Source organism: Pieris brassicae, chromosome 1 (assembly GCF_905147105.1).
Source record: "Pieris brassicae chromosome 1, ilPieBrab1.1, whole genome shotgun sequence".
Lineage (NCBI taxonomy): Eukaryota > Metazoa > Arthropoda > Insecta > Lepidoptera > Pieridae > Pieris > Pieris brassicae.
Genome location: NC_059665.1, coordinates 22,122,572 through 22,148,875, shown reverse-complemented (window position 1 = coordinate 22,148,875; position 26,304 = coordinate 22,122,572). Strand labels below are relative to the sequence as shown.

At 33.5% G+C, this 26,304-nt stretch overlaps 3 protein-coding genes across 3 annotated transcripts; 2 read left to right on the top strand and 1 right to left on the bottom strand.

Moving 5' to 3' along the window:
* The first annotated feature begins 6,324 nt into the window (after positions 1-6,324).
* On the top strand, positions 6,325-7,995 carry LOC123706773. The gene has a single exon (XM_045656190.1). The coding sequence runs from the start codon at positions 6,325-6,327 to the stop codon at positions 7,993-7,995; it is 1,671 nt and encodes a 556-aa protein (XP_045512146.1).
* A 57-nt stretch (positions 7,996-8,052) lies between these two features.
* LOC123712609 (inhibitor of nuclear factor kappa-B kinase subunit beta) lies at positions 8,053-10,826 on the bottom strand. The gene has a single exon (XM_045665804.1). The coding sequence runs from the start codon at positions 10,513-10,515 to the stop codon at positions 8,203-8,205; it is 2,313 nt and encodes a 770-aa protein (XP_045521760.1). The 5' UTR covers positions 10,516-10,826; the 3' UTR covers positions 8,053-8,202.
* Positions 10,827-10,928: 102 nt separating this feature from the next.
* LOC123714163 (zinc finger protein 501-like) lies at positions 10,929-20,510 on the top strand. The gene is made up of 7 exons (XM_045668336.1): positions 10,929-11,135; positions 11,363-11,913; positions 14,940-15,070; positions 16,153-16,335; positions 16,808-16,961; positions 18,272-18,418; positions 20,092-20,510. Exons 1-7 carry the CDS (start codon positions 10,995-10,997, stop codon positions 20,279-20,281), a joined length of 1,497 nt encoding a protein of 498 aa, XP_045524292.1. The 5' UTR covers positions 10,929-10,994; the 3' UTR covers positions 20,282-20,510.
* Positions 20,511-26,304: the final 5,794 nt, after the last annotated feature.

Here is a 26,304-nt window from a genome sequence, read left to right as displayed (position 1 = left end):
AATCATTTTGTTGTCGGATTTGATAAAAAATGTAAACATATTAACTGACTGTATTAAAGAACTTTCAATTTACACTTTCGTCGGATATTACTTATACGTAAATATTTAATTGATATATTTTCATTAAATTCGTTATCTGAGAAATAAATTAGTCATTTTTATTTATTAACGCTACTGGTGATTACGCACTCCTTTAATGTTTTTGATCAATAAATGCAAAATGTTTGAACGATAATGATCACAGAATGATGACGGTAACATGTGAAAGCGTTGTTGATGGATAGAATTATGCTTGTCCATAACCTGGGGTTTAATAATTTCTTAATTATCTTATATTTATTTATAATCTTATTTTATTATTGATAGGACTATAAAAAAAATGTTCGCTATGCGCTGATGTTGAAAAATGATTTTTCATGTTTTTATCGAGAGTGTTTATTAAGAAAAAACAATTGGTGCATGCAAAAATTTAAATGCATAATGACTAAAAAATACTCAGAATACCTGTAGATCACTAAAATGTAAATTTGCATTTACTTTTGATGAAACAGGAACGCCGAAGTTGTAGGCGCAGATTCGGTTGAAATATTTTTCTTGCCCGGGCGGTTTGCCCACGCGAATTGCAAGAATATTGCACAGTTAATATTGTTTCTGATTAAATATACGTTTTTAAGTGGAGCTTCATGATGTTAAACGGTTATTGCCCTTCCAATGATTTTATTTAGCTCGTTTCTATAGACACCTACATGTTTTAAGCAATAATCCAATGCCTGCATTGCTCATTTATTGAGTATTTTAAGGTGATGTTAATTCAAGAAAAAATCTGTTAATGTACTATATGTCTGTCCTGTAAAAGTTTCAAAAGTAAATAACCAAATATTTATAAATAATAGTGTAATAAATAATAGTGCTTTCATAATACACAACTCTAAAGCTTAAAATAAATCTAAATGTACAAATTCAAATACTTTGAAGGAGAAAAATTGCGATTTCGCAAACCTATCAATAAGGCACTGCAAAGTTGTCTAAAGTCTCCATGTAAGGCACACACCCGCTGTGGTAACAGTGTAATCAGTACACTATTTACAAATGGCTGAATAACTGTCCACGACCAAAAATTAAAAAATCATTCTGTCACTTCTCATCCGTCATGTCATTTACTCAAATATTTCAATGGGCTGTCATGACGGCCGTATTTGGCGGGAAAGCAATCCGCTTAAGCCCAAACGGGCAACGAATATTACTCGAATCTTTATTACATGAGATGACCGTTGCATAAGCATTTGCATCTTATAAATGTAAATAAAATTGATCTTGATGATATGTTAAATGCAATAATGGAATGCAATAATGCAATAATGCAAAATGCAATATGGATTGACTGTCCTTTATGCAATAATTGTTGATAACACGACGTAGAAAATTGACTACTTAATTGGATAATACAACATAATATGATGTGTGTGGTGTAGTGTGGACTCAATTTCCGGGAAATTGATCATTAATCCGTTGTGCGTAAAGTCCTGGCTATCTAAGTTAGCCTAGATATTTCCAGAACCTCGGAAGTTTCCTTCGCAGGTGACCGGCGGCTCCGAAGATTTCTGTTCGTTCGGAAGCCTCAGCCACGCATTTCAGTACTATGTGTACTGATTCCTCTGCGCTGAAACAGCCTTTGCACAAGGGATTGTTTGTCGCGCCTAGGATACGCCAACATATATAACAATGACAAGAAATCTAGATCAATTGTTTATTTTACGAATCAATTATGTAGCCTACAATTTCACTTAAAATGACTTAGGTGTTCCGTTAGGTAATCAACCAATTAAACCCGAGTACATCGTAAATACCAGGTATGATAACCACGATAAAAACAAATTTTTACGCATGTATCATAGCTTTGTTTCACTATTGCCTCTCCCGATTCAACTTCAAATACTCTAGAAAGTCATAAGGCACAATCTATTAAATAAATAACCTTTTTAGGTTTGGGTCTCAGATTTTTGTATCTGTTTCATGATTATTTTTCAATCTGATAGGCAAGTAGGTTATCAGCCTCCTGTGTCTGACACACGCAGTCGACTGTTTGGATCTAAGGCAAGCAGGTTTCAACACGCACATAGAAAGAAAGTCCATTGGCCAGCCGGGGATCGACCCTACGACCTCAGGGATGAGAGTCGCACGCTGAAGGCACTAGGCCAACATAATCTATATCGGCCCTAATACTATACAGAGGAAAAATGGTTTTTATATTTAGATAGACTCTAAAACAACTAAACTGATTTTAAAAACTTCATTATAAAGCTACATTATTAAAAAACGTTGCAAAAATGGAAAAAAATGATTTCCTTTTGAAGTCTTGCATCATTTTGTTAAACACATCTCGAGAAGGATGTATGAGTCTGGATAAAATAATGTTTTGCTTGATAGTCAATCTATGCAACATATATATAATAGACTATAATATTATAAATCGGTCAAGATTAAAAAAAGTGTTTTATAATTTTATACGGAGGGTGTATTGTTCCAACATAAAGGGAGGGCTATTCTAACCACTGACTCGCCCAAATGAGTAACGTGACTGATATCGGTGTTGCATATACTTAACGGTCACATTGACGTTTTTAATAAAACAAAGGCTGGCTATAAAATATAGTGATACACACCAATATTTAGACTATACTTAACTAGGGTCAATGGCAATTATTACTTATTCTAATTCTAATTATTATAAATGTAAAGAAACAGTTATATTTCTTAGATTAAAAACATTTGTGCCGTTTTGATAACATTAGCTATAAATGCGAGTATGTGAAAATACTGGCTTTCTTTCCGCGATAGACGTCGCATGATTGACATTATTTTTTGTTTAAAAAATGTTTAATAACTTGGTAGATTTACCAAATGTATTAAATTAAGTTAATTTTCGCTTTAAGAGAAACAGAAAAAAAAACAGAACTTTTTTACGTTCGTGAGGACCAACGTCGGTTGTAATGCTCCTAAACAGAAGAACTTTGAGGACATATGAGGCTTGTCCGTTTTATAACTGTCTCCGTGTCTTCAAGCTCTAGATGCTGCAGCCATTGTTTCATCACCAATTAAAAAAAAATGAAATTAATATTTGCCTTTATAAATCTAGTTCATTGTGATTTATTTCTAATACTGTGTTTTATGTTAGTGTCTGTAAGTATGTTTTTTTTAAATAAATAAATAAATGATTGTAGTCTATGTCACAACATATTTCTAAAATAGGTCTCAAATAAAGTTAATAGAGCACAGAGCAGAACTACTATCGAACAATGACATGTAGGCAACTCCTATTAAGACAAGATTCGGTCTTCCGTGACGTAGCACCGAAGGTGGGACTGGGCCCACGCTTCCTCGTGGAGATTCGCATCGCTAGTTAAGAAATTGTTCGAATCACCGGTAATAAATGATTGTCTCTAGATCTGTGGAAAGAACTGTTATAATAGTACGCGCGTACAATACATTAAAATGTATAATATCTTTAACGGATATGTGGAGTGTGATAATTAGGTACTAATATTAAACATTTATAAAACTTCATAATCTTTGTAGCGATCTATTAATTAAGGTAAACATCATAATGTAAATGAATTCGTGTGTAGACGTACTTTGATTGAACTTTCTTAAATAATACTAACTGTTTATACCTATAGCAGAACAAGCTTTAGGAGGTGTTTGCAAGATTCTGGGACCGTGTTATTCCCGGAGAAGAAACAGGATATTTTTACAATGTTTTACAATATTTTTGTCGTCTTTATAAATATATAGTCGTAATCAATATATAAGTCTGTATAATTATACATACAAACGTTTCTAAGATTCCATAAAAACAATAATATGCGCCTACAATGATTATACTTTTTATAACGCCTAGATCTGCATGCGATTCTCAACTTTGCGAGAGTTTCGTATGTGAACATCTAATACGTTTTTGATATGCACACTAGCTACATGGACGAGGATTAAACCTCGTCTCTGTACCCGAGTTGCTGTGTGGTGAAAAACAGCTACATAAAAAACGATGGCCTGTAACTAACAAACAAGGCTGATCAACAAACTGCAATGATCAAAAATTTGAAGCTGAGATCCATAAATGATAAAGGGGCTACTAGAGCCAATGGATTTGCGATCTATTCTTCGAGATATTGAGTATTTAAATATTTATAACAGTTTAAATATAAGTTGCAACTTATAATCCTTACGCACACTTATTAATAAAACATGATACATGATTCATACAATATTAGTTTTTCGCCTTGACTGTTTTAGGTCATAAGTTTCGCGGAAAATAAATGTAATAATTTGTTATTTATCACATGAATTAGTCACTTTATTTATTGAGTATTAGATGTCTAATTATTAATTAATTGTTGTTATAATAAATTATCTACGAACCTAATGTAAGTAAAACACAAACATAACAAAAACAATTTATTAATTAAACAAATAAATAAATATCTCGAAAACTCTCTCGATAAACTATGCATAATAATTAATATGGCAAATGTGAGTATAATAATACCTAAATTAAAGTCCAACACAACACTTCACGTGAATGTCCTGTCCATATTATATTCATAATCAAACTCGGCGAAGAAGGAATCGAAGGGAGATAACGAGTCTTCAGTAAACTCCGAGGTCGTCTCCTGTTCCGTTGAAAATTCTGATAAATCCGAGCAAAAGGGGGAAGACCAGCGTTCTGGTTGCGCGTCGGGGTCACGGAGTGCTGCCGAAAGCGCCGTGATGTAGCGCATCGCCAGCCTCAAAGTTGTGATTTTCGTAAGTTTTTCACAAGGCACAGGGTTTCCTGTAATTTCCGCGGCGGGAACTGCCTGCCTTAGGGTCTCGAAGGCGCGGTTTATCTCACGCATGCGGCTTCTTTCGCGTGCGTTTGCCGTTTTTCTTCTATACTTGCTAAGAGGTTGTGCCGAACGACGAGCCCGCGGCTCGCGGGAGCGCGCGGCGCGCGGACGCAACTGATACTTGTCGTGATCGGGCATTGAGTGCGCAACGTTTACTCAGCGTCCGAATTCCGCTGAAAAATACGCTATGTCTCAACCTCACTCCACCCACTTGCCCCGTTGAGGTACACTCGCGCGTAAAATTGCTAGTAAAATAAATACAGTAATTATTTTACACTATCATAAGAATATGTAGAAATCAATGGAATTTTATGTATTATTGCATTATTTATTATACGCATTATAAATAGACAATCATTTAAGCAAACATCTATATATATTTGTTACATGACTTAAGTTGACAAACGAAATTAAAACAATTATGCAAAAAGGTTTTGTAATTGCTAAAAACGAAAATGTATTTAAGAAATATATTTTCTTTCTCGAATAACTCTTCTATAAGTTATAGATTACATTTATCGTGATATGGTATCCGTCCTTGCAATTTTGATTTCATAATGTTTGGATAACGTTATCGTTTGCTATCAACTTAGCTCTTTTAAGAAGACATCTTAATCTTAATATCAATTGTTATATCATTTTTTGTAGTCAATGTTTAAATGTTGTTCTAAGAACTAGGTTTTACATCACTTTTTAAACCAATTTATTAATTTTTCATCAATACAGTTTAACTACAAGATGACCATATTAGGCGATAAAAGATGAACTGAGTTAATTCTATCACAAAACCTGGTTTGAATAATTGATATTATCTAAAAACGGGGTACATTTTGTATAAAAAGTATGTTAAACTAATTATATGCTGTTATAACTGTCTTTATAAGAGCAACTTATAAAGACAGTCCTTTGCGAATATACTCCGTTCCAATGAATGAACAAAGCAACAAACAGCTTCTTATTTATCATTTGCATTTTGGATCTAGCGTTTCCGTTTAAAACTTGACGTTTTCGAGCTGATTTGTGCCTGCTGACCTTCACCGAGGACTTATTAACAAATAATGTGTGGGTAGTCTAGTGCCAGCTATTGGATAACTATATCCGACAAAGCGTAGGTGCATACTGCATAGCCAAGCAAAGCATCCGCAATAAAATCGGTACTTAAACCTCCTTAGTAGATTATTCCGTAGGACGATAAAAATTAAATAAGCATAGACTACGCAAAGATTTTATTGTGTCTATGATGCACGATTCTTTCTCGGTTTTGGTTTACCGCGTAAATAATTGGAGGGAAATTGAAATTCCCTTTTGGCGGGAATTTTTTTTTAACAGTTCATGTTTGCAATTTTTAAATAAGACACGTTACTTTTTCAATATGAATTGTGATTTAAAGTATTTTGAGTTATTGTTTTATTTTGACAAAAGAGATGTATTAGTCAATATGAAGACATCTATTTGTGATTACTTAGATCACTTAAACAATGAAACAATCGTAAGATTTCCTCCGCTTCGATTTCTATTGAAATTAGATGTTATGGATTTGTGTGATGCTTTTCCTGAACTAGGTGATTTAATTCATAAAGAGCCTGTGAAATTTAATAACATTTGTAACGAAATATTTTTCGCATGTCTTAAATCTACAGAAAATGAATACACGCAAATAATTCAGGCGTCACAAGTGGCTGTTACAATTAGACTTAAAAGTTTACCACGTGTTTTATCTCGATCCACAAGCCAATCCACATCGCGATGTGGAAATTTAGTAACACATTTTGGATTACTTTTAAACATTTCAAAACTGACAAGTAATGTATTTCATTCAGTTTGGTCCTGTCCAGAAGAATGCGAGGGCAATGAACTTATACTACACTATATACCTAAAGCATCACCTAAGTGCTCACTTTGCAAGAGCACAATGTTTGAAAACAGCGGTCTAAGAGGTTGTGGCGAACAAGTAATCGCTACTTTTAAACTAAAAAATACTTTACTATGCAAAAGGTTTACGATTATTGAAGATCTTATTCCTCTACTTAAGCTGGGTTCTAGTTATTTCATTCATACAGTGGTTTTGAAGCAAACTGTTGCCGTTTGGTCTTTAGAAGAACATATCATGCTCCATGTGCCACCAACGTTCTCTGCACCTTCAGATATAAAAGATCTTTATGCAGCGTGCGATGGTTGTCCCTTGAGATTTATCTATTGTCTTGCGTCAAGTATTGGAGTTAATGTCTGCCCAATAAACTGTTTCATGAATGCTAAAATTAATCTCCTACTAAGTTTGAGTAGCCTTAAGTCTCACTTATGTACTGGGTCCGCCATAATACATTTTCTAGCAGCGGGCTCAGATACTGGTTATGTATCCGAGCTGATGAGACGAGCTGCTTTGTTAGCTGATCGGCACACGATTCTGGGGTTGTCTAATACTGTGGTTGAAACGGCACTTATAGCGTCATCAGGAGGGGTGTGTGTTATGCCTTTACCCCTTAAAGTATATAATCAAAAACAAATAAGCACTCTCATGTCTTCAATTGAAACAGGAGACATTAACTTAGAAGTAGGGAAATGTAAACTAAAGTGTGCCGTCTGGGGACAAGGAATGGATTTTAAAAAGAATACTCTATGCAACATTGGAAGTGTGTTTGGCTTAATTTCACGTGGTGACAATCAGGAAGCTGAAGACGACTTAGTGGATTTTACACTCAAGGCTGCTATGGAACCTGCGATGACAACTAAGGAAGAATTACAGGCACTTAAAGATGTGTCAAATTATATTGAATTAGTAGCAGGATATACAGTCATTGTAACTGAAGAAACAGAGAATGTACTTCGTAATTATTTTTTAGCTGCACGTAAGGAGAAGCCTAAATCGGTGAGTGTAAAATGTATTGAGGTGCTGATAGCGGTGTGTATGACGTCAGCAAGGTTGTGCCGACGCAATGCCACAAATATTAATGACGCAGTATTTGCTATTTGGTTGCATGTAAGCGGTTTACCAAGTCCAAGATTTGCGCCTGAAGAATATCTGGAGACACCAGCAAATATTAAAAAATTTGATAAAGTTATAAATCTATTTATAGGTTGGCTAGAACAATTTACTGGTACTGTTTATTAAGGTTACTAAAATAAAATTCATTATTTATGAAATCTTAAGAATTTAATGTTAATAAAAATGTGTACTTTTGTAGACTAGATAAAACAATAGCACCTAGATACTACATAAGAAACAAAATACAATTTTTTGTTAGGTACTAAGTAATATTAATTAAGTTTTTAACAGTTAATATATTTAAACAAAGAGCATAACATGTTTCACATCAAGTTAATTTTCTTTTAAAAAACTAAAATCAAATACAGAATTTTGTAATATATTTTTTTGAGAATTCAACTTTTCACATAATGTTGTTTGATTCTGCCTAAGTTTCAGGCTTTCCGCTACAACAGTCTTAATATCATTATTGTAATTAATGTTACTTTGTTGTCCATAATTAGTTACGGGCTGTCCTATTTTAAAGTCTCGCTTTTGATAAGAAACTACACTATATGGAAGTTCAGATATATTGTCAGCATCTCTAACTACTACAGTAATAGTAGACCATATACATTTAGTAAATTCTTCTGTAAATTCAGCTAAATATTTACTCAAACTATTTATATTTCTCTCTACCTTCATAATGATATCAGAAATCTTGTCAAATTCAATGGATAAATCTTTCAATTTTAATAGAAATTGCTGATTTTGCATATCTTGTAGAATTTTGCTTCTTAATTTTAAGGTGTCATAGCATATCCTAACAATTTCAGGACACTGCTTTTCTTTTTCCCTATTAGAGTTATAAAAATCACTTCTTTTCTGTGAAACAAATGCTTTATATCCATTGGCAAATATTCCTTGATAGTTATTTCTAGGTACAAAATTATTGAGATCAGTAGATATACCGTCATTACTTCGTCTAGCAGCAGATTGGAGACGAATAGATAGTTGAGACCATGCAGATGTCAACTTCTCAACTTTATCTGCTAACTCTTGGCCATCTTTAAATAATTTGGCAAATCCCCCTAAAATATTAGTTCCCATGTTATTTTCTTTAAGCCCTGTAATGTGTTTTTCCCCTGTATCAATCATTGTCTTAATAGTCTCTATTTTAGCATAAAGCTTTCCAATTTGTTTGTCAATGTCATTATGTTTCAATAATAGCTGCCTACCCTCTTGTTTTAATGACTCTGCTCTAGCAAACAAGGCATTGATGAGTAAATCATATACTTCCATTTGTGTAATCACAAAGTGTAGTCCATTACGGTGCAAAGTTTGGCTATTTTTAAAATTATATAAAGCTTTAGGGTGTTCCAAACATCTCTGAACAGCTTTAGGAACAATAGGAGAATTATTTTCTTGGATTATATGTTTTTTATTATACAAAAACAACATAGCTACCACATTTTCATTCCAATACTTAATAACTTGTTCATCATTATTCAAATGGATATAATTTGTGTGAGAAATAATTAGTTGGTCCTCAACTGGTATGCCTGTGTCTTTAAATATCAGTTCCTTAAGAGTAATAATTTTCATTGAACAGTCAATGTCATAGGCCAATTGTGTTAATGTAGATAGGGAGTAAATTTTGATAATCTTTTTCGATAAAATATTTTGCAGCATATCAAAAATTATCACTTTACTTGAATTACCTACCTCTTTGGTTTCACGTGGTAAATTAAATGTTACTTTTGAAGGAGAATCTCTTCCTCTCAATTTTGGATCCCATTCAAGAGCTACCCTTAACCAATCTTCCATAAGTTTCTTAAAAGGTAGTGATATATGGTTTTCAGCAAAAATCTCATTAGAATATTCAATGTCTCCATGAAAGGTTTCATATACACAAATATTATCATGTTGTTTTTTTTTTACAAAAGGCATCCACTCGACCGGTGTTTTAAAAGGTAGGAATGGTCGAGTACCACAAATAATTTCAAATGCAAGTAAACCTAGGGACCAAAAATCTACAGAATTACTATAGGTTTTACTGTAAAAAATTTCAGGTGCTAGATATTGGAGTGTACCTACAAAACTTGCACATATTGAATTAGAATCAATTTCTTTTGCATATCCCAGGTCGATGATTTTATATATAATTTTGTCTTCAGTCACATCCGTTGATCCATATGGAAAGTGAATAACAACATTTTCTGGCTTTAGATCGCGATGAGTTATCTTATTACTATGAAGAAACTGCATAGCACTTCCAATGTCACTTAATATTTTACGAACTTTTACTTCTTTTAATCCGCATGATGCATCGGGACTATTTAATGATTGTCGCAGATCTCCTCCATCACAATATTCCATACATAGTATAGGCAATTTTGATGGATTTACAGACGATAAGCCGGTAATAAATTCAGAAGGCAACGTCTTCGTTCCAACTATGTTTGGGTGATTGCAAGTTTGTAACATTTCTACTTCCTTGGTCCATCTTTCTCGGTGTTTAGTGGTTAGTTCATCACCCCATTTACAAGTTTTTATAGCAAGTTTTTCCTCGTTTCCTTTGTGTTTCCAAAGTACAACTGTACCAAAACTTCCCGAGCCTAAAACTCTGTCTTTAACCCAATCACCTATAAATATTATATCTTCCATAATTTGTATAGTAACATTAAACTTTCCTTACGTTAAAGTTAGAGATAAAAACACAAATTGATGTAAGATCGCGAGAATCAAACAGTTTAAAAATAGCAATCTACATAACAACTAATGTATATTATATAGGACAAAAGTTGGCAACTGGTATAGAGGCTGTGATTGGTCATTGGCTCATTTAAAAGAAGAAGCTAAAAAATCAAATAGATAATGCAAATACGAATGTATCATTGAACAGAAGCAAAATGCATGTAACGCTGTTGTAAAAATATATTGTTCTCATACAATTAAAATACATTCGAATTAGATCTTAGTCTACCGTATGTTATCGGCCATCTACAATCCAAAATCTAAATGTCTATTGTCATTTGTCAATTTTCATACAATCCATTGATTTTGTCAATAATAATATACATAATTAAAATTGAATTTCAATCCTTAAAGGTACTTAAAATATCATTAGTAAATTAAACATTATTATGGATGATATTACATCTCTGTGCCGGACTTGTATGAAGAGTAGTTCAGTTAATATGGTGGATCTGTTTGGCCCTATTAAGATAGAAGAAAATTGTTTTTTGAAGCTAGCGGATATATTGATGACTGCTACCTCATTAAATGTAAGCATATTTTTTTGGATATACTATCGTTTTAACTTGCCATGCATTTATTCATAGCTTAGCCAGTATCAAACCAAGGTAATTTATTAAATGTTTTGGTTTGGTTGTGGGAATGTCTATTACTTGACATGCTAGCAAAGAAATATTATTAGTGTATTTATACTTTCTACGTAACGCTATTTTAAAATTGGATTATAAAGTCTCAAACATATTGTCTCATATTTAAGGTTTCTGCTGAGGATGGCTTGCCTCAAATGCTCTGTGACACTTGTGCACAGACCTTACAAATTGCTTACACATTCCGAACTCAAGCTATTGCATCGGCAACCGAATTAAAAAAGTTATTGGAGTTTCCTGTCATCAAAACTGAAACATTTGAGAGTGAACTAAGTGGGCAAGATGATTTTTATCTTCCTGATGACCAAAACACACAAGGCGAAGCTATATACAGCAGCACAATTTGCCCAAATGAATGTAATGATAATAAGAATGCTGTTACATCCAAAGAAACATATAGCTGCCTCAAATGCAATAAACACTTTTATAGTAAATCATCTTATGATAAGCATATGACAAAGTGTGATTTGAAATTATATGATGTAAAATTGGAGAGTTCAAAAGTTTATGCATGCTCATATTGTAGAATAGCATACAAAACTAAGAAAAGATTAATAAATCATGTAAGGAAACACGAGATCCAATTACTTGATAAAAATTATACATGCGATTATTGTAATACAACTTTTAATGCTAAGACTATATTAAGAAGACATATGAGGTTAGTATTTTGTATCACTTTTTAACTTCCGTAAGTACTCCTTTTGTTTTTATGTAAATTTCCCAATATCCCTGACTCTTGTGATGCAGGAACTTATTTATACATATATTTTGTACAAACATATATATACACACGTACACTAAGAAATTTCCTAATATATATATCCATATATACAAGTATATATTACAACATATTTCTATTTTATATTCATGGGCTGGTGGGGGCCCATCTCACCTCCGCTACGCTCTTGTTATGTGTGACACATCTCACCACCTTACTGCAGAAATCCTCCAGTTGCGATCTGAAGTTTCTTAATGTTTCGGATAAATGCTCGGTTGTTACCTATATATCGATTTGTTGCTCAAGATCTCACCTGGAGGCTCCAAATATAGGACATTCTGTAATCAGTATCACTGTCTGACTTGTTTATGAGTCGCACGTAAATCACGGATCTGACTTTAAGCTAAATCTGTGCAGGCATGTCCTGTTAAGATCTGCATCATTTGTGGGCAAGGTCTTTTTTGTCTTAATAATTTTGTAGCCGTCTATAACATTACTAATAAAGAATTTTGTTGTGTTAGCGGTATGAGCTTCTTTGTACTGTTTGTCCCACTCCGATATCGTTTTCTATCTAACCTCTTTCCTGTGTAAGAGTGGTATCTTTACGTATTCCACTTTCGTACCCAATGTTTCCACCGCCTCCTTCGCTAAGGCGTCCGCTCTCTCATTTCCCGGTACACCAATGTGGACCTTAATGAAGTTCTATGTTGATGCCTTTTTCTCGGCTTGTTCTGAGCTTATGACGGATTTCAACTACCTGAGGATTTAGAGAGCGTTCGCCGGACGCGCGGGAGAGAGATAAATAGCGGCATGTTTTCATGGTATACAGTACAATGTCCTGATACCTTGATGTTTAGATTGTCTGTTTCACTTCCGTTCTCCCATTTTGACCAAGCCGTGCCCACTCCTACCTTAGTCTTCCTACCATTGGTACAAATTTTTAAGATTTTTTAGAATTCCGACCGTTCGTCGTTATCAACGATGTTAAAATGTAGGCCTGTTTTGCAGGGTGTGGTATATCCTTAAATGATGACACTATCTTAAGATCCTCTAATCCACTCGGTGATAAACCCCTTCTGGCTTGATAGCATAGTAGCTTCCTCTTGTACTCGTAAATCCAGAGGCAGTGTGCCTGAGAGTAGTATGGAGGCATTCAATGGATCTACATATTTTCTAGGCGAAGCTCGTTGTAGCTTGCCCAGTGTTTTGCGTACATAAAGCTTTTTCACAGCTGATATAATTTATATACTGGCGATAATATCCGCATTTAGCCCTCAGTTAATTCTGGCTGCTTTAGATAAGTAGTTGTTTGTAAATTTTGATTGCCTTACTACAAACGTTATTTATATGGCCGTTAAATATAAGTTTTTGATCTATTTCAACTCCCAATACTTTGATTTGTTTATCAATGCTGATTGGTACTGAGTTCATGGTTAGGCGTGGGGTATAAAACTTATGTTTGCGCGTTACAACCATAGCTTTGGTCTTGTGAAGTTAAGTTTGTTTGGGGCACCTCACTCGTGTACCAAGGCCAGGAGACGGTTGGCTTTCAATTGAATCTCCTGCCCACTGTTACCTTCGAATATCATCAGTACGTTCGATAATGCCTTTGTTATTGCTCTTTTATATTAAATATATTATAATGATCAATGCATCTTACAAATTATTACATATCTCTAAATATATAAAATTCTCGATGTTCATTCCCATTCTACTCCGAAACGGCTCGCTCGATTCTTATGATATTTTTATGCGTATTAGTAAGTCTAAGAATTGGACTATCTATCTTTCAAACCCCTAAGTACAAGGGTGTCCATGCGAAATTATTATTTTTTCATATTTCAGATAAATTTTTTTTAATGATACATAGAAAAATACATACAACCCTTAATTGTCACCCGTTTACGATCAACTCCTATTTTTTTATTATAGTAGATACTTATTTTTATTGAACTAAAAAAATGTTTCCAATAAATAATATACATGGCGAAACGATGTTTGCCGGGTCAGCTAGTATATGTATTCATGTATTTATTTGCATTCCATAACGTTACAATAGATGTTTATGAGGCTTAAAGCTAGGTACAATATTATGGACCCTGTTAGGGCACAGCAAAAGAAGGCATTACAAAACCTATACAACATAACTAATAGCAACAAAATAGCACATAAAACTTCACACTCCAGGCTAGTACCAATTACATAGAATAACATTTTTTTTATTTATTTAATTTTGAATATTTAGGGATTAATAATCATGAAATTAAGCTATATTTTTATCTTCTAGGTACTCATTAACGCTATAATAACATTTGCGTATAAGAAGTTTTTTTAGTTTGTTTGTAAATATATGTATCTTTTTTTCATTTCTTAGTGTCTCCGGTAGTTTATTATAAATTTTGATTGACATGACTAGTGGGCTTGATGCATGTATTTGTAATCGGGAAGATGGTAGGTTTAGGCGTTTTTTGTGTCGAAGTGTATATCTTGTCTGTATGTCTTCGCGTGTGGTGTAAAATTCTTTGTGTGTATGGGCAAATTTACAGATTTCCAATATGTATAATGAGGGTAGAGTGATAATGTTTAGTTTTATGAAATGTGGTTTGGAGCTGTCTGTTTGTTCTATGTTAACTATGATCCGAATTAACTATATGAGTATATTTGTATGAGTACTTAATTTAACTGTGGTTTATGTTTGAATGTGTATTTTGTGTAAAATGTAATTGTTAAGATATTGTATAATACGTAGCTGTAGGAATACTAAAAAAATCTTAGTGTAAATATATTTTCTTTGAATTTAATAAATAAGGTAAGTTATGATAGTAACGCACATAACACATCACCCTATGTACTAGTACTTCATACAACGCAGTTATAACAGAAGGATGAGTTGCATTTTTTTATTATTTTGTTGCCTAAAATTTGAGAATGGAAAAATTTCTCAAAGTTAAAATCTTATTTTTCAGAATACATACACAAGAAAAGCCATTTAAATGTGAAAAGTGTCCAAGGGCCTTTTATAGAGCGGACTTATTAACATATCATATGCAAAAGCATGACAATATAAAGCCGTTTATTTGTCCCCATTGTTCAAAATGTAAGTATAACTAATACTGTATTAAACCAACGAAAGAAACGTAGCTCATGCTGAATAGAAGTCTTAGGGTACGGTCTCCACTGGAGAATGCCAAATATGTCAGATTTCAAATATGTCAAACATCAAATATGTCAGATTTCAAATATGTCAAACATCAAATATGTCAGACTTCAAATATGTCAAACATCAAATATGTCAGACTTCAAAGAGCAAAATTGATTGGAGAGATATTCAAATTAGGTTTGATTAATGTCATAGACTTGGGCATACGAAAGTATGTTTGAATTTTACTCTTTCACATCTGTACTGGGTACTCAGTTGTACATGCATACTATATTTGTAGTATGTAATGTAACTAATAATATTTTTGTTTATTTTGTGATATTTGAAGAGGAGATTGACAATTAACAGCCTCTTTAGCTGTTAGCAACCTCACACAGTAAGATATATATATGAGACTAGTATGACTCGTACGTCAGAGATGTCTGTTGTAACACTCATTGGGGGTTGTTCAAGTATTACGTAAGCACTGTTTTTCTTATTTGGTGTAATCACCAACAGTAATTATTAACTTTTTTTAACATATTATCCACAAATTGTCTATGGCATTATTAACTTTTTTTAACATATTATCCACAAATTGTCTATGGCATTATTAACTTTTTTTAACATATTATCCACAAATTGTCTATGGCATTATTAACTTTTTTTACGATATTATCCACAAATTGTCTATGGCTGAAAACGAAATGCATTTTCGAGGATTGCTATATAAAAAAAATTTATATTGTAGTGTAAAAAAGTGTAAATAAATAAATAAAAAGTAATACGTTTGCTTGCTTACTTTTGCTGACAAGGGGAGGTATAAATTGCAATAAATCTTACGTAATACCTAATGGCGCCGTGTAATTTTAAGTTTATTCGTTAAGCATACAAATATACAAATCTATTATCATAATCTTTATATATATAATTACATTGTACGTGTATGTCACTGAACTCCCCCTAAACGGCCGGACCGATTTGAATTAATTTAGTATTAGTATATAATATACAATTAATGTTACACTGTAAAATTTTAGCTTTCTCGCAAATATGTACTCTTAAAGATCATATAAACATACATACGGGAGCGACTCCATTCCTATGTTCTGAATGCGGCAAGGGTTTCGCGAATCGCTCAAATTTACGACAACATGCGATGAGGCATACTGGCGTGAAACCTTTCACGTGTAAAATGTGCCCTAAGACATTTGCCACGAAAGGTAAGGACTTGTACTAAAAGAATGTCTTTCTGTTATATTGTCACGGGAAGCTAACAAAATTTGCAAGTTTATAAATTTCCTAGGAAATATTATTAATTTATAGTTTTTTCATAATCTATCAATTTGCGAAAATGTGGGCGTAAAATAATATAAAAAAAAATCTCGTTTAGTGTCTAATGTAAAAATCTTCGAATCTTGTTACATTTACTTTAGTAATTATATTATTATAATTATAAATAACTGTTAACTAATGAGGATGAGAATGTCAACACACGAGGTTTTAACCGACGGAGGATGATACCGAACTGATTTCATATTTTAAGTATCGTCTCACCTCTCGATGAGAAACGCTGACTAAACAGGGTGCAGGATTATAATATAACAGTACGAGCGTGTGTTGAACAAACTGCCAGGTGTACTGTGCGTCACTAGGCCAACACTGCTCTTGCGTTATGTATTCTTTGTACGGCAGGTCAAATGAAAAATCACATGGACACCCACTCGGGACTGAAGCCATTCAAATGTGAGGAATGTGGTACAACTTTCACAAAATCAACATCTCTAAGGAAGCATCAAAATATACACCGTGGCATTAAACCGTTCGCCTGCGATACGTGTCCTATGAGGTATTGTCTCCACATATAATTATCTAACATATATATAGCATATATGGAATATTGTATAATCATTTTATAAGAGTATGGAGTTTCTTGCTCACTCTCCATATAGAACCTTTTCGAAGTAATTTTTTTTAATATATTTTTTTTTGTAATTTTGTAATTTAAACTTTGTATATTTTATATCTTAAATTAATAATTTTTAAATTAGCATTATTGAAAATAATAATATAATTTTAAAAATAATATTTGTACGATTTATGTATTTATTTTTATTATTTATTCATGAACACTCAATGATATTACTCAATTTAAAAAATATCAACTTGTAACCTAAAATTGTTTTCATTAAAGTACTCCTTCGTCTCTTTCGACGATAGAACGAAACTACTTAACTGATTTAGAATAAAGGTTTAGTATATGTGTATTTACAAAAGTTGTAGACAAACATACACTTACCAACACATACTTGGAAGTCTACCAACAAAATCATACACAGGTCGACCTCTTTGAGTGAAAGCGTTTCATTCAGATTTAAAGAAAATCACGATTGCAATTTCTAATATAATACTAATTCACTTTATTTTTTACAAAATACGTCCCTACACTAAGCCCTAAGGGCTTAGATTATAGCTCATTCGTATATATTGCATGTTTAATAAAATATTGATAGATACAAATATGTATTAAGCCGTCGTAATGCTGAAACGTATATGACCTTAAGTATGAGTGTATAAGTATGTGAATATAGTGTCGTTATAGGCGTGCGTGTGTGGGTTGGTTTTTACAACCACAATGTCATCTGTAAATAGCTGTGAATTGTTATTATTTTTATTCAAACTCAACTTTATTGATATAGCTATAGGTAGAAAATGTGTAAATTGATTCTGAATTTATATTTACGAACTGTTCGCAAGTTACGAGATTTCATAATACCTACAGTAAAGTTGTTACAATAGTTGCTTTTTCTGGTAGGTATGGTAATAAAATTTAATATATACCTTAATCATTGAACCTAACTATGTTAGTTCGTATCTCTGAGTTTTTAAACCTTAAAAATATAGATAAAACTGGAATTTAGAGCACACTAGAATTAATTTTTTGATACAAGCAAATTAAAAAAAACCGAAACGAAAATCAATTTTAAACTGATAAGAGGATTAATAATATTATTAAGGTTTTTTTTTTAATTTAAAAGGATATCTATTATTACACACACACAAATAAAATTCATGTATATATAATAAAATGTTAACATCTATTAACACTTTATCGTAAATTTTGTATATAAAAATCAAAAGTTAAATAATTTTTTCCAGGTTCACATGCAAAGACCACCTGAAACGTCACCAGCGTATACACACGGGCGAAAAGCCGTACAAATGCACGAATTGCGAACGTACGTTTACGCAAAGCAACGATCTTATCAAACACATGCGACTTCATTTTGGAGAGAATATTTATCAGTATGTTTGCCCTTATAATTAAGACACAGTCATAGACATAACATTTATAACTAACACACACAAAATAAAAATAACAAAACTATTATGAAAAAAAAATAAGGTACATCTAAGTGTGTAATGTGTGTGTTGTATGGTTGTTACTGGCCCTGGAACAGCCTTATGCTGATACAAGTTATCATTGTTGAACAGTTTTTAGTGATATTAGCGCATATTCTATTCAGACATTGAATACACACATGAAAGCGTAACACGAAAAAGATTTGACGCGATAATTTCTTTTGATATTTGTTGATAAATTGGATTGTATTAAAGAGGCCCTCTGCACGGTTGAGTGATGAATATAGCCTATGTTGTGCAGGAATGTTTATTCGTTGCATACAAAACTTTTCTTTATAATATTAGTATAGACTTTATTTATAAAATTCTTCAAGAAAACAGCGTACAAATCCTTTAAATGCCGGGAAAGGCGTCTGGCTTTAAGAATGTCCATGGGCGTCACTCCATCACTTAACATTAGATGACCCTCAACCCCAAGAAGTATAAAAACATGTTTTTCTTAATCTACTTCGAACTTCTTTTGACCCACACAAAATACTGTCCGTACTATAAAAATCGTTATAAAAAAATGGAAATGGCATAAAAAACCTAGAAGTTATAACCCTTGGTTTTGAGATCAAATTTCTGATTCTTAATACCTAGGTAACACTGAAAATGTTTAGGAAATGAAAAACGGCTTAATGTAGAAAGTTTCCAATACTTTTATTGTTTTTCGAAGTAATCTCCGTTCCCCTCTACTCATCGTCACATTCGATGACTGAGATAAGCAGTGGGCCCATTCTTCCTTAGGGATCTCTTCTATGTCATTTTCGTACTCTTTCACCGCAGCTTCAGGGCTCGTAAAGCGAATACCTCAAATTTTATCTTTAGTTCTTGGGAATAAATGACAGTCCCATGACTCATCTTGACACCTGCCATAGTCAAATATTATACCAGTCCATGCGAAGGTGTTTCTGGTCGTCGGTTAAAGTATGGGGAATCCATCTAGTACAAAGCTTCCTGACGCGTAAATGTTCGTGTAATATTTTTTGAACTTGACTCATACCAATGCCTAGGCTTGCCCGTATCTGCTGATAGGTCACTCTCTTATCTTCCTTTATCATGCGTCGCACAGCACTGATGTTATTTTCAGTAGTTAAAGGACGTCCCTCACGCGGATCAATATTGAGATTGCTACGTCCACGCTTAAACTCGTTAAACCAATTGTAAATAGTGGCACGAGATGGGGCTTCATTAAGAAATGCTAATCGCAGCCTATCATAGCTTTGTTGTTGAGTAAGCTGACAACGAAAGTCATAATAAATCATTGACCGAAAACTTTCTCGCGTTTGGTTCATTTTCACGTGTAACAAGAGTTTTAGATTTGCCGCCAATTCACAAAAACAAATGACAAATGAATGCAATATTACCAAAGAGTTCTAAAATTGAAATTCAAAAGTTTTCATTAGCAATGTTTCTAACTGGCCAGTAGTAAACATTTTCAGTGTTACCCACGTACAATGCATTCATTGCTGGTTCACCATATTTTCGTTACGAGCGATAATATGCGTATCGAACGCCCACTCAACTAGATCAATACTGTCGTATTTTTAAACTATAAAAAAAATTGTCCACAGATGCTCAGTGTGCCTTATGAGATTCCGTTTGTTGCGTGAATTGAAACGGCATTACCCAATACACTATACCGAAAACAAAGAACAGGATGTCGTGTCTAAAACAGAGACAGACGGACAGATTACAATCACATTGAGCCATTTAAATAACACGCAAGACATTACTATAAATATTTCGAATGAGAAGAGTTGAGGGAGTTTCGGAAGAGAAAGAGTAATAGTGGAAATACAGTGAAATGTGGCACTTAAAAACGGCGAAGTACTCGGAGTTTTTTATCTCTAATGGGCGATTCTAGATAGATTTAAGAAAGATTTAGTGACAGTTTAGTTAGCTAAGTGGCCTTATGTATTATCTAAAACGCGATACGTTAACATATGTTAATAAATTTAAATAATATTTGAAATAAATGTTTGATTCACAAGGCACTTTCTTTTGTGAAATAGCGAACTGTGGAATCGACTCCAACTATTCAAAGTTAGTATACTCCACCCTTAAATGCTAGCAATGCATTCACTAAAAATGGGTGTCCATGGGCAGCGATGACCGTCCTTTATGGGCGTCCCGTAGGCTATTTTAGGTTAGGTATTATATACAAAAAAAGGTAAATTTTATTTTTATTTAATTTTGTATGGCAACACTGATAGAATAATATGGTTTCACCGATATTAGATACTTGATATATTTGCTTAATCTCAATAAGGTTGAATTATCACAATTTTGAGCAAATTGTGGCTAGGGGCCGTTCAAGTATTACGTAAGCACTATGGGGGGAAGGGGGGGTCTTTGATCGCAGTAAATCTGCTTGCGAAACTTGAACGGCCTATTTATAATAAATTATTTTAATTAAGTTGATTTGGATGTATCAGACATTATCAAATTAGATATAAATACGTAACGTATGCGTATATATATATATATATATTTATTCCTGAGAATAACATTTTGAATTTTCTTAAGTCTCTTTAGTTACCTTACCTCATATAAAGTCGAGACTAAGGGCCGTGAGAACGCATTGGATTTGCAGGGCCGCATTTCGAGGTCTGAAGGTCCCAAAACAGTGGGAGGCGAGCCCCAAATTATTTTCAAATTAAATGAACAATCTTATTCTGTCCTGGTCGAAATACATAATTTTAATTTAATAATTTTTGTTGAGAGTGATCCTAAATATTTATCTCGGCTGATCGTCACAACATTAGTCATTGTTGAGATTTACTCGGGTTACGTTAGACGCATTTTATTGGAAAGGTATTAGCTGATGCTAACCTCTCTTTGTTCCCAAACTAATAGAACTTCTCCAAATCCATACGGCTGATAATATTGTGTGCCTTTCTTCCTGGTAAGAAGATATTGTAAAAGCAGTATAATCATGTTTGTACAAAATTGTGTGTTTAACTTAAATCTGACATTATAATATGACATATGTATGCCTATTTATAAATGGCTGATTGTGCGTTTATTTGTAGTTGACCGATTGTACCACTATCTTGCCAAATAAACGATTTATTATTATTATTATAAAGGTAAAATAGCAAAAAGAAAATAAAACATTTTTTTCTGAAGTCTTGTGGCCCCTCTTGTGGAGGTCCCAGTCTCCGGTAAGTCCGGCCCTGTGGATTAGACATATGGAAATCACACTTAGCTCTATGTCTCGACTCAATTTACCTTCAAGTCTCAATAATTGTTAATATAATTAATTTATTAAATCTAGTTTTAATAATCGCGTACAATCTGCAATGTATTGAAATGGAATTGTAAAATACTTTAACGGTAAAATAAATGAAGATAGTTTCGTAAATAAAAGACAACATTGCTTTATAGAGGATTTTTTAAATAAGATATTTGTATTTTAAGTTGGTTTAAAACTTACTCTTAAAAATAATGTTAGCCATCTGTTATACGGTTAGGACGAGTCTTTTCGCATTCTTGTTATACTCGACGCATTCAAGTATTATGTAAACGAAGGGGGGGGGGGGGGTGTTGTGTCCTCTTGTAAAACGTTACGATTGAATTGAATTGAACGGGGATTGAATTATGCGTTATTAATATAATAATAATAATAGTATTTTCGACTTTCCAGTACTTTACACATGTGTAATGGTAACTTGTAGGTGTAGAGTCACTGGGTGGTCACGAAACGATTTACTATTGGATACAGAAAACATTACGGCGCGTTTCATTGAGTGTTACAAGAATCTCCAAAAATTGCGTGACGTAATCCTTGAAAGTTCCGTTATGAACTGAGGCGTCTGGTTATAAATCATATTTATCTGTCTGTCTCACTCGCACTTACAGGTCTTATGGAGAGGTGTAGTGATGTGCGTAAGAATTGTAGACGTGCATATCGGGTAACGGGATAACGGGTAAGGTACGATCAATATGCTAAATTATGTTACGTATTAATGGGAATAATTTTCGAAACGTAATGGAACTGAATATTTGTTTAGTAAAATCGATTCGGACAAAGTTTAATAGTAATTTAAAATACTTAACAGCACCGTTACTCTGTAGTTACGATTCTGATCTTAATAATACGTTTTTGTACATTTAAGTAGAAAAGCTAAATAGTTTTTAGTTGAGGTATACGCTATCGCTATTGGAAATGTACTAAATGGGATAATAGCTGAAACTCTAATTAAAACCACTAATTAACAGCTGTTCCTAAGACGTTAAAATGGGGTGAATGACCTTGAATTTCAGTCGATCGAATGAACGTTAACTATTCTACAGTTTACTTAATAAAATAAAAATAATTAACACTAATACGTTAGTATTGGCAATAAATAGATAAAATCGTCATTCGATATAACGTCAAGCAAAATAATTAGGCTTCAGTTGGTTTTCTGTCACCTAACCAACGTTTATTTTCATATAGGGCATCGCTGTATACATTTTACATAGTATATGGAAACATATGTCGTATGTTTAAAGAATATTGGGTATAGCTCCCTCCTATAACACGATAGGTAGGAAACGCGTTATGGATTGTCGCATAACACGCTTGTTTTCAAATTATTTTTTGAAATTAGTTATGTACGAAACATAGCGTTATAACGCGGGAATTGCGCACGAGAGACTGAAATCGCTTAAAATGAAAATGCATTATAAGACTGTCGTGTTATAAGGGGTTTACTGTAGATCCGAATGTTGTCGGATGTCAAAAATATTTTTCTACTCCCTTTTTATTAGTCTACCTTACTACGGTAGCATTTGCCGACTAAAGGCAATAAGACCCAAGTATACTTACATTCACTCTCTCTCTCTGGGCTGGTAACTACCTGTTGTATAGTCATGTCAAATGTAGTCAGCTGTTAATACAACATCCACAAACTAGACTTAAAATTTAATGAATTAATAACGCACCACCGCTATGTGAAACCAGCCCGCTGAAGTATTTCCGAACCAGTTCGACTTAGGGTTCGTCAATAAAACGAAGCTCACTCGCCAGTCCTTTGGCATTGAGTCGAGTGTCCATGGGCGATATCACTTAACATCAGGTGAGCCTCCTGCCAGTTTGCCCCCTGTTCTATAAAAAAATATAATTACAAATAACAGTTGTTTCACAGTCTTCATCGAAACAGTATATTATTAAGATTTCGTTGGTAACGTGTTTTCTGAAAAGGAATTGTATTATTTTTCTGTATAATGTGTGGTAGGTGCACCATGTTCCAAAAATACCAATGTGCTGTGTACCGAACACTGCCTTATTGGCCAATGCAATTATTGTGTAGAATTGTTATTTATAGTTGTTGCTTATTTGAACATAATTTCTTAATAAAGTACATTTATAACATTTTTTTCTATCATTTTAAATCCCAACATTAGTTTGCACTATTTAATTTATATTTTTAAGTAGTAATATTTTACTAAAGTGCGAGATAATAATTCTTATAAATGCAACAATTTAACAATTGAATAGGTATTATAAATTATCAACACGATATATCAACAAATATGATTCCCATTTTTCGCAAACATTGGCAATTTTTTAGAATCGCTAGATCACACATTACATCAGAAAACAAATCTCCCTGAATCCCTGAAAATGCAAGAAATTGATATAATCGTCCACTGATAGCAGGAGAGAAATACTTAATTCTAATATGTTACCATGGGGTACAAGACAACAATATACGTGAAGGGAAATGCTTATATCATGCCTTAGTAATAAAGGATTAGGTCACTTTCGTGTTATTCCCGAAATGGTGGTGTTACCATCTCCACACCAACAAACATTAGGGTCATAAGAAACAAAATCCGAATCAATTTGATATTGCTACAGAATAGCAAAATCTTACCGACTGGCAACACCTCTATGGTATCAAAGAGATAAATGTCGTAATTGAAACCTTTAATAATAATAATAAATAATCTTTATATCTTCTCTCAGATATACATACAAGTTGATCTAATATGATAACATTTGGAAGTGTATGTGAGAGACTGGTCTTTGTAACAGGAGAACTGAGGGACAGATAGCCAGCCTCTACACCACCTGACCGGAACAGGTACAATCAGGTCATTGTCATAAGATACAATAAAAGAAAATAAGTAAGTGCTAAAACAAAACATTGCAAACGGAGTCGTAAAAAAAATAAAATTAATCATACTCTTAAAACATACTGTTACGAGCTAGGGGATCGGATAGAAAATGCCGTAGATTTCTTCAAGGGTTTATTTCTTGAAAAATCAATGAGGAATTTATGAGCACAAATTGATTGCAGAAATACACTTATAACACGCACAAAAATAGTCACTAATTACTTCACTTATGCACACTTCACACAGTACTTTATCACTTGTAATCACTTTATTCTCACTTTATCGCTTCGGTGTTTCTCTCTTGTTATCGCATTCCAAACTAAAGGCGACTAGTCGCGTTTCGGCTCGCTTATATATCCCTGAGGATAATTCTAAACAATATCCGAGAACTTTCTAGGCGGGCTTGCTACTGAGTAGCGATTGCACAATTCTAGAACGTCCGCACTCTTTGTCTCTTTCGCACGTTGCTCCGTCCTTGTCGTACGGCGTTCTAGAGTGTTCAGTCTAGTTTCGAGAAAGTTCTGATTTTCTCTCTCTCTCTCGTATCATTTCGTCTTTGTCTCACACCTAGAAAGTTTGGTCTAGAATATTCCTTCATCAAAGGGGTATACCTAGGCCTGAAAACGGGTCCCCTGAAAACTGCACCACTCTACTACACATGTTCTGAAACCGACTGAAAAAAGGTTTCAGCTTCCTGAAAGCTAGGGTAACATTATGGAAATTACAATTTTCTAATATGTGATTGACCCTCTCCTGAAACGGTCAGAAATCATATTACAGCCTGCTGAAAAGTTCTCTAAGTAGTGGAAAAATCTAGAAACATTGCAGTCGACCCGTCTTCGTAACAATACCATCACGGAGTAACTGCAAAACCATCAGGACACCATGAAATACCGCTGGTCTCTTTAAATATACCAATGATCTTAAACTACCAAATTATGTAAAAATATCGAATCTTCTGCAACAAACTTCTTAAGAAAGAACCAAAAAGGAAATCACGAAAATGTGTACCGGCTGTATGTGACATCGGATCGAAAGAGACGCAATACTCCGCCCTACTTCAAAAAACCGATCCTTGGCATCACTGAATAAAGCCAACGCCTTTTTTACAAACATGCAATGGCTTAGCTGAAAGGCCTCTCAAAAATATAGAAAGGACATCCAATACAAATTAATTCCTTTTACACTCCACTGACGAAGGGTAAATACGTGCAATGATTAACTTAAGGCCACCTCAGCTGGAGATAATAATAAATAAAAATAATCTATGACTAAAAGACATCTGCTAGCTGCATCTAGCTAATGTATTCCCAAGCAGGGAGTCTGGAAACGGAATTAAATATTTGAATTTTAATTTACTTTTGTTATACTTTAAGATTGTGACTGAAAATATTCTGACTAATTTATTATAGATATTTTTAGAATAAATCTATAAAATAGACTATTATAACAATAAATAATTCATTGGCATATGGCTAAAATTGTGACAAAATTCATCAGAGTCTAGTCCCCACAATAAGCCCCTTAGGATTACAGCTCTTCAGAAAAATTGGTCTTAAACGTGTAAGATCGTAAATATGCGTAAGTGTTGGGTATGTGAATAGGTGTGTGTAAGAGTGTATTCGAGAGATGTTATAAGCGTGCGTGCAGTCTGTGTTAGTTTTGTTTTGTTGTTT

Excerpts from the sequence above, each read along its gene's own strand:
- LOC123706773 (XM_045656190.1), top strand. The coding sequence starts at position 6,325 with ATGAAGACATCTATTTGTGATTACTTAGATCACTTAAACAATGAAACA.
- LOC123714163 (XM_045668336.1), top strand. The coding sequence starts at position 10,995 with ATGGATGATATTACATCTCTGTGCCGGACTTGTATGAAGAGTAGTTCA. Across the intron at positions 15,071-16,152 it reads TTGTCCCCATTGTTCAAAAT|CTTTCTCGCAAATATGTACT; the intron begins GTAAGTATAACT and ends GTAAAATTTTAG. Across the intron at positions 16,962-18,271 it reads TGCGATACGTGTCCTATGAG|GTTCACATGCAAAGACCACC; the intron begins GTATTGTCTCCA and ends AATTTTTTCCAG.
- LOC123712609 (XM_045665804.1), bottom strand. The coding sequence starts at position 10,515 with ATGGAAGATATAATATTTATAGGTGATTGGGTTAAAGACAGAGTTTTA.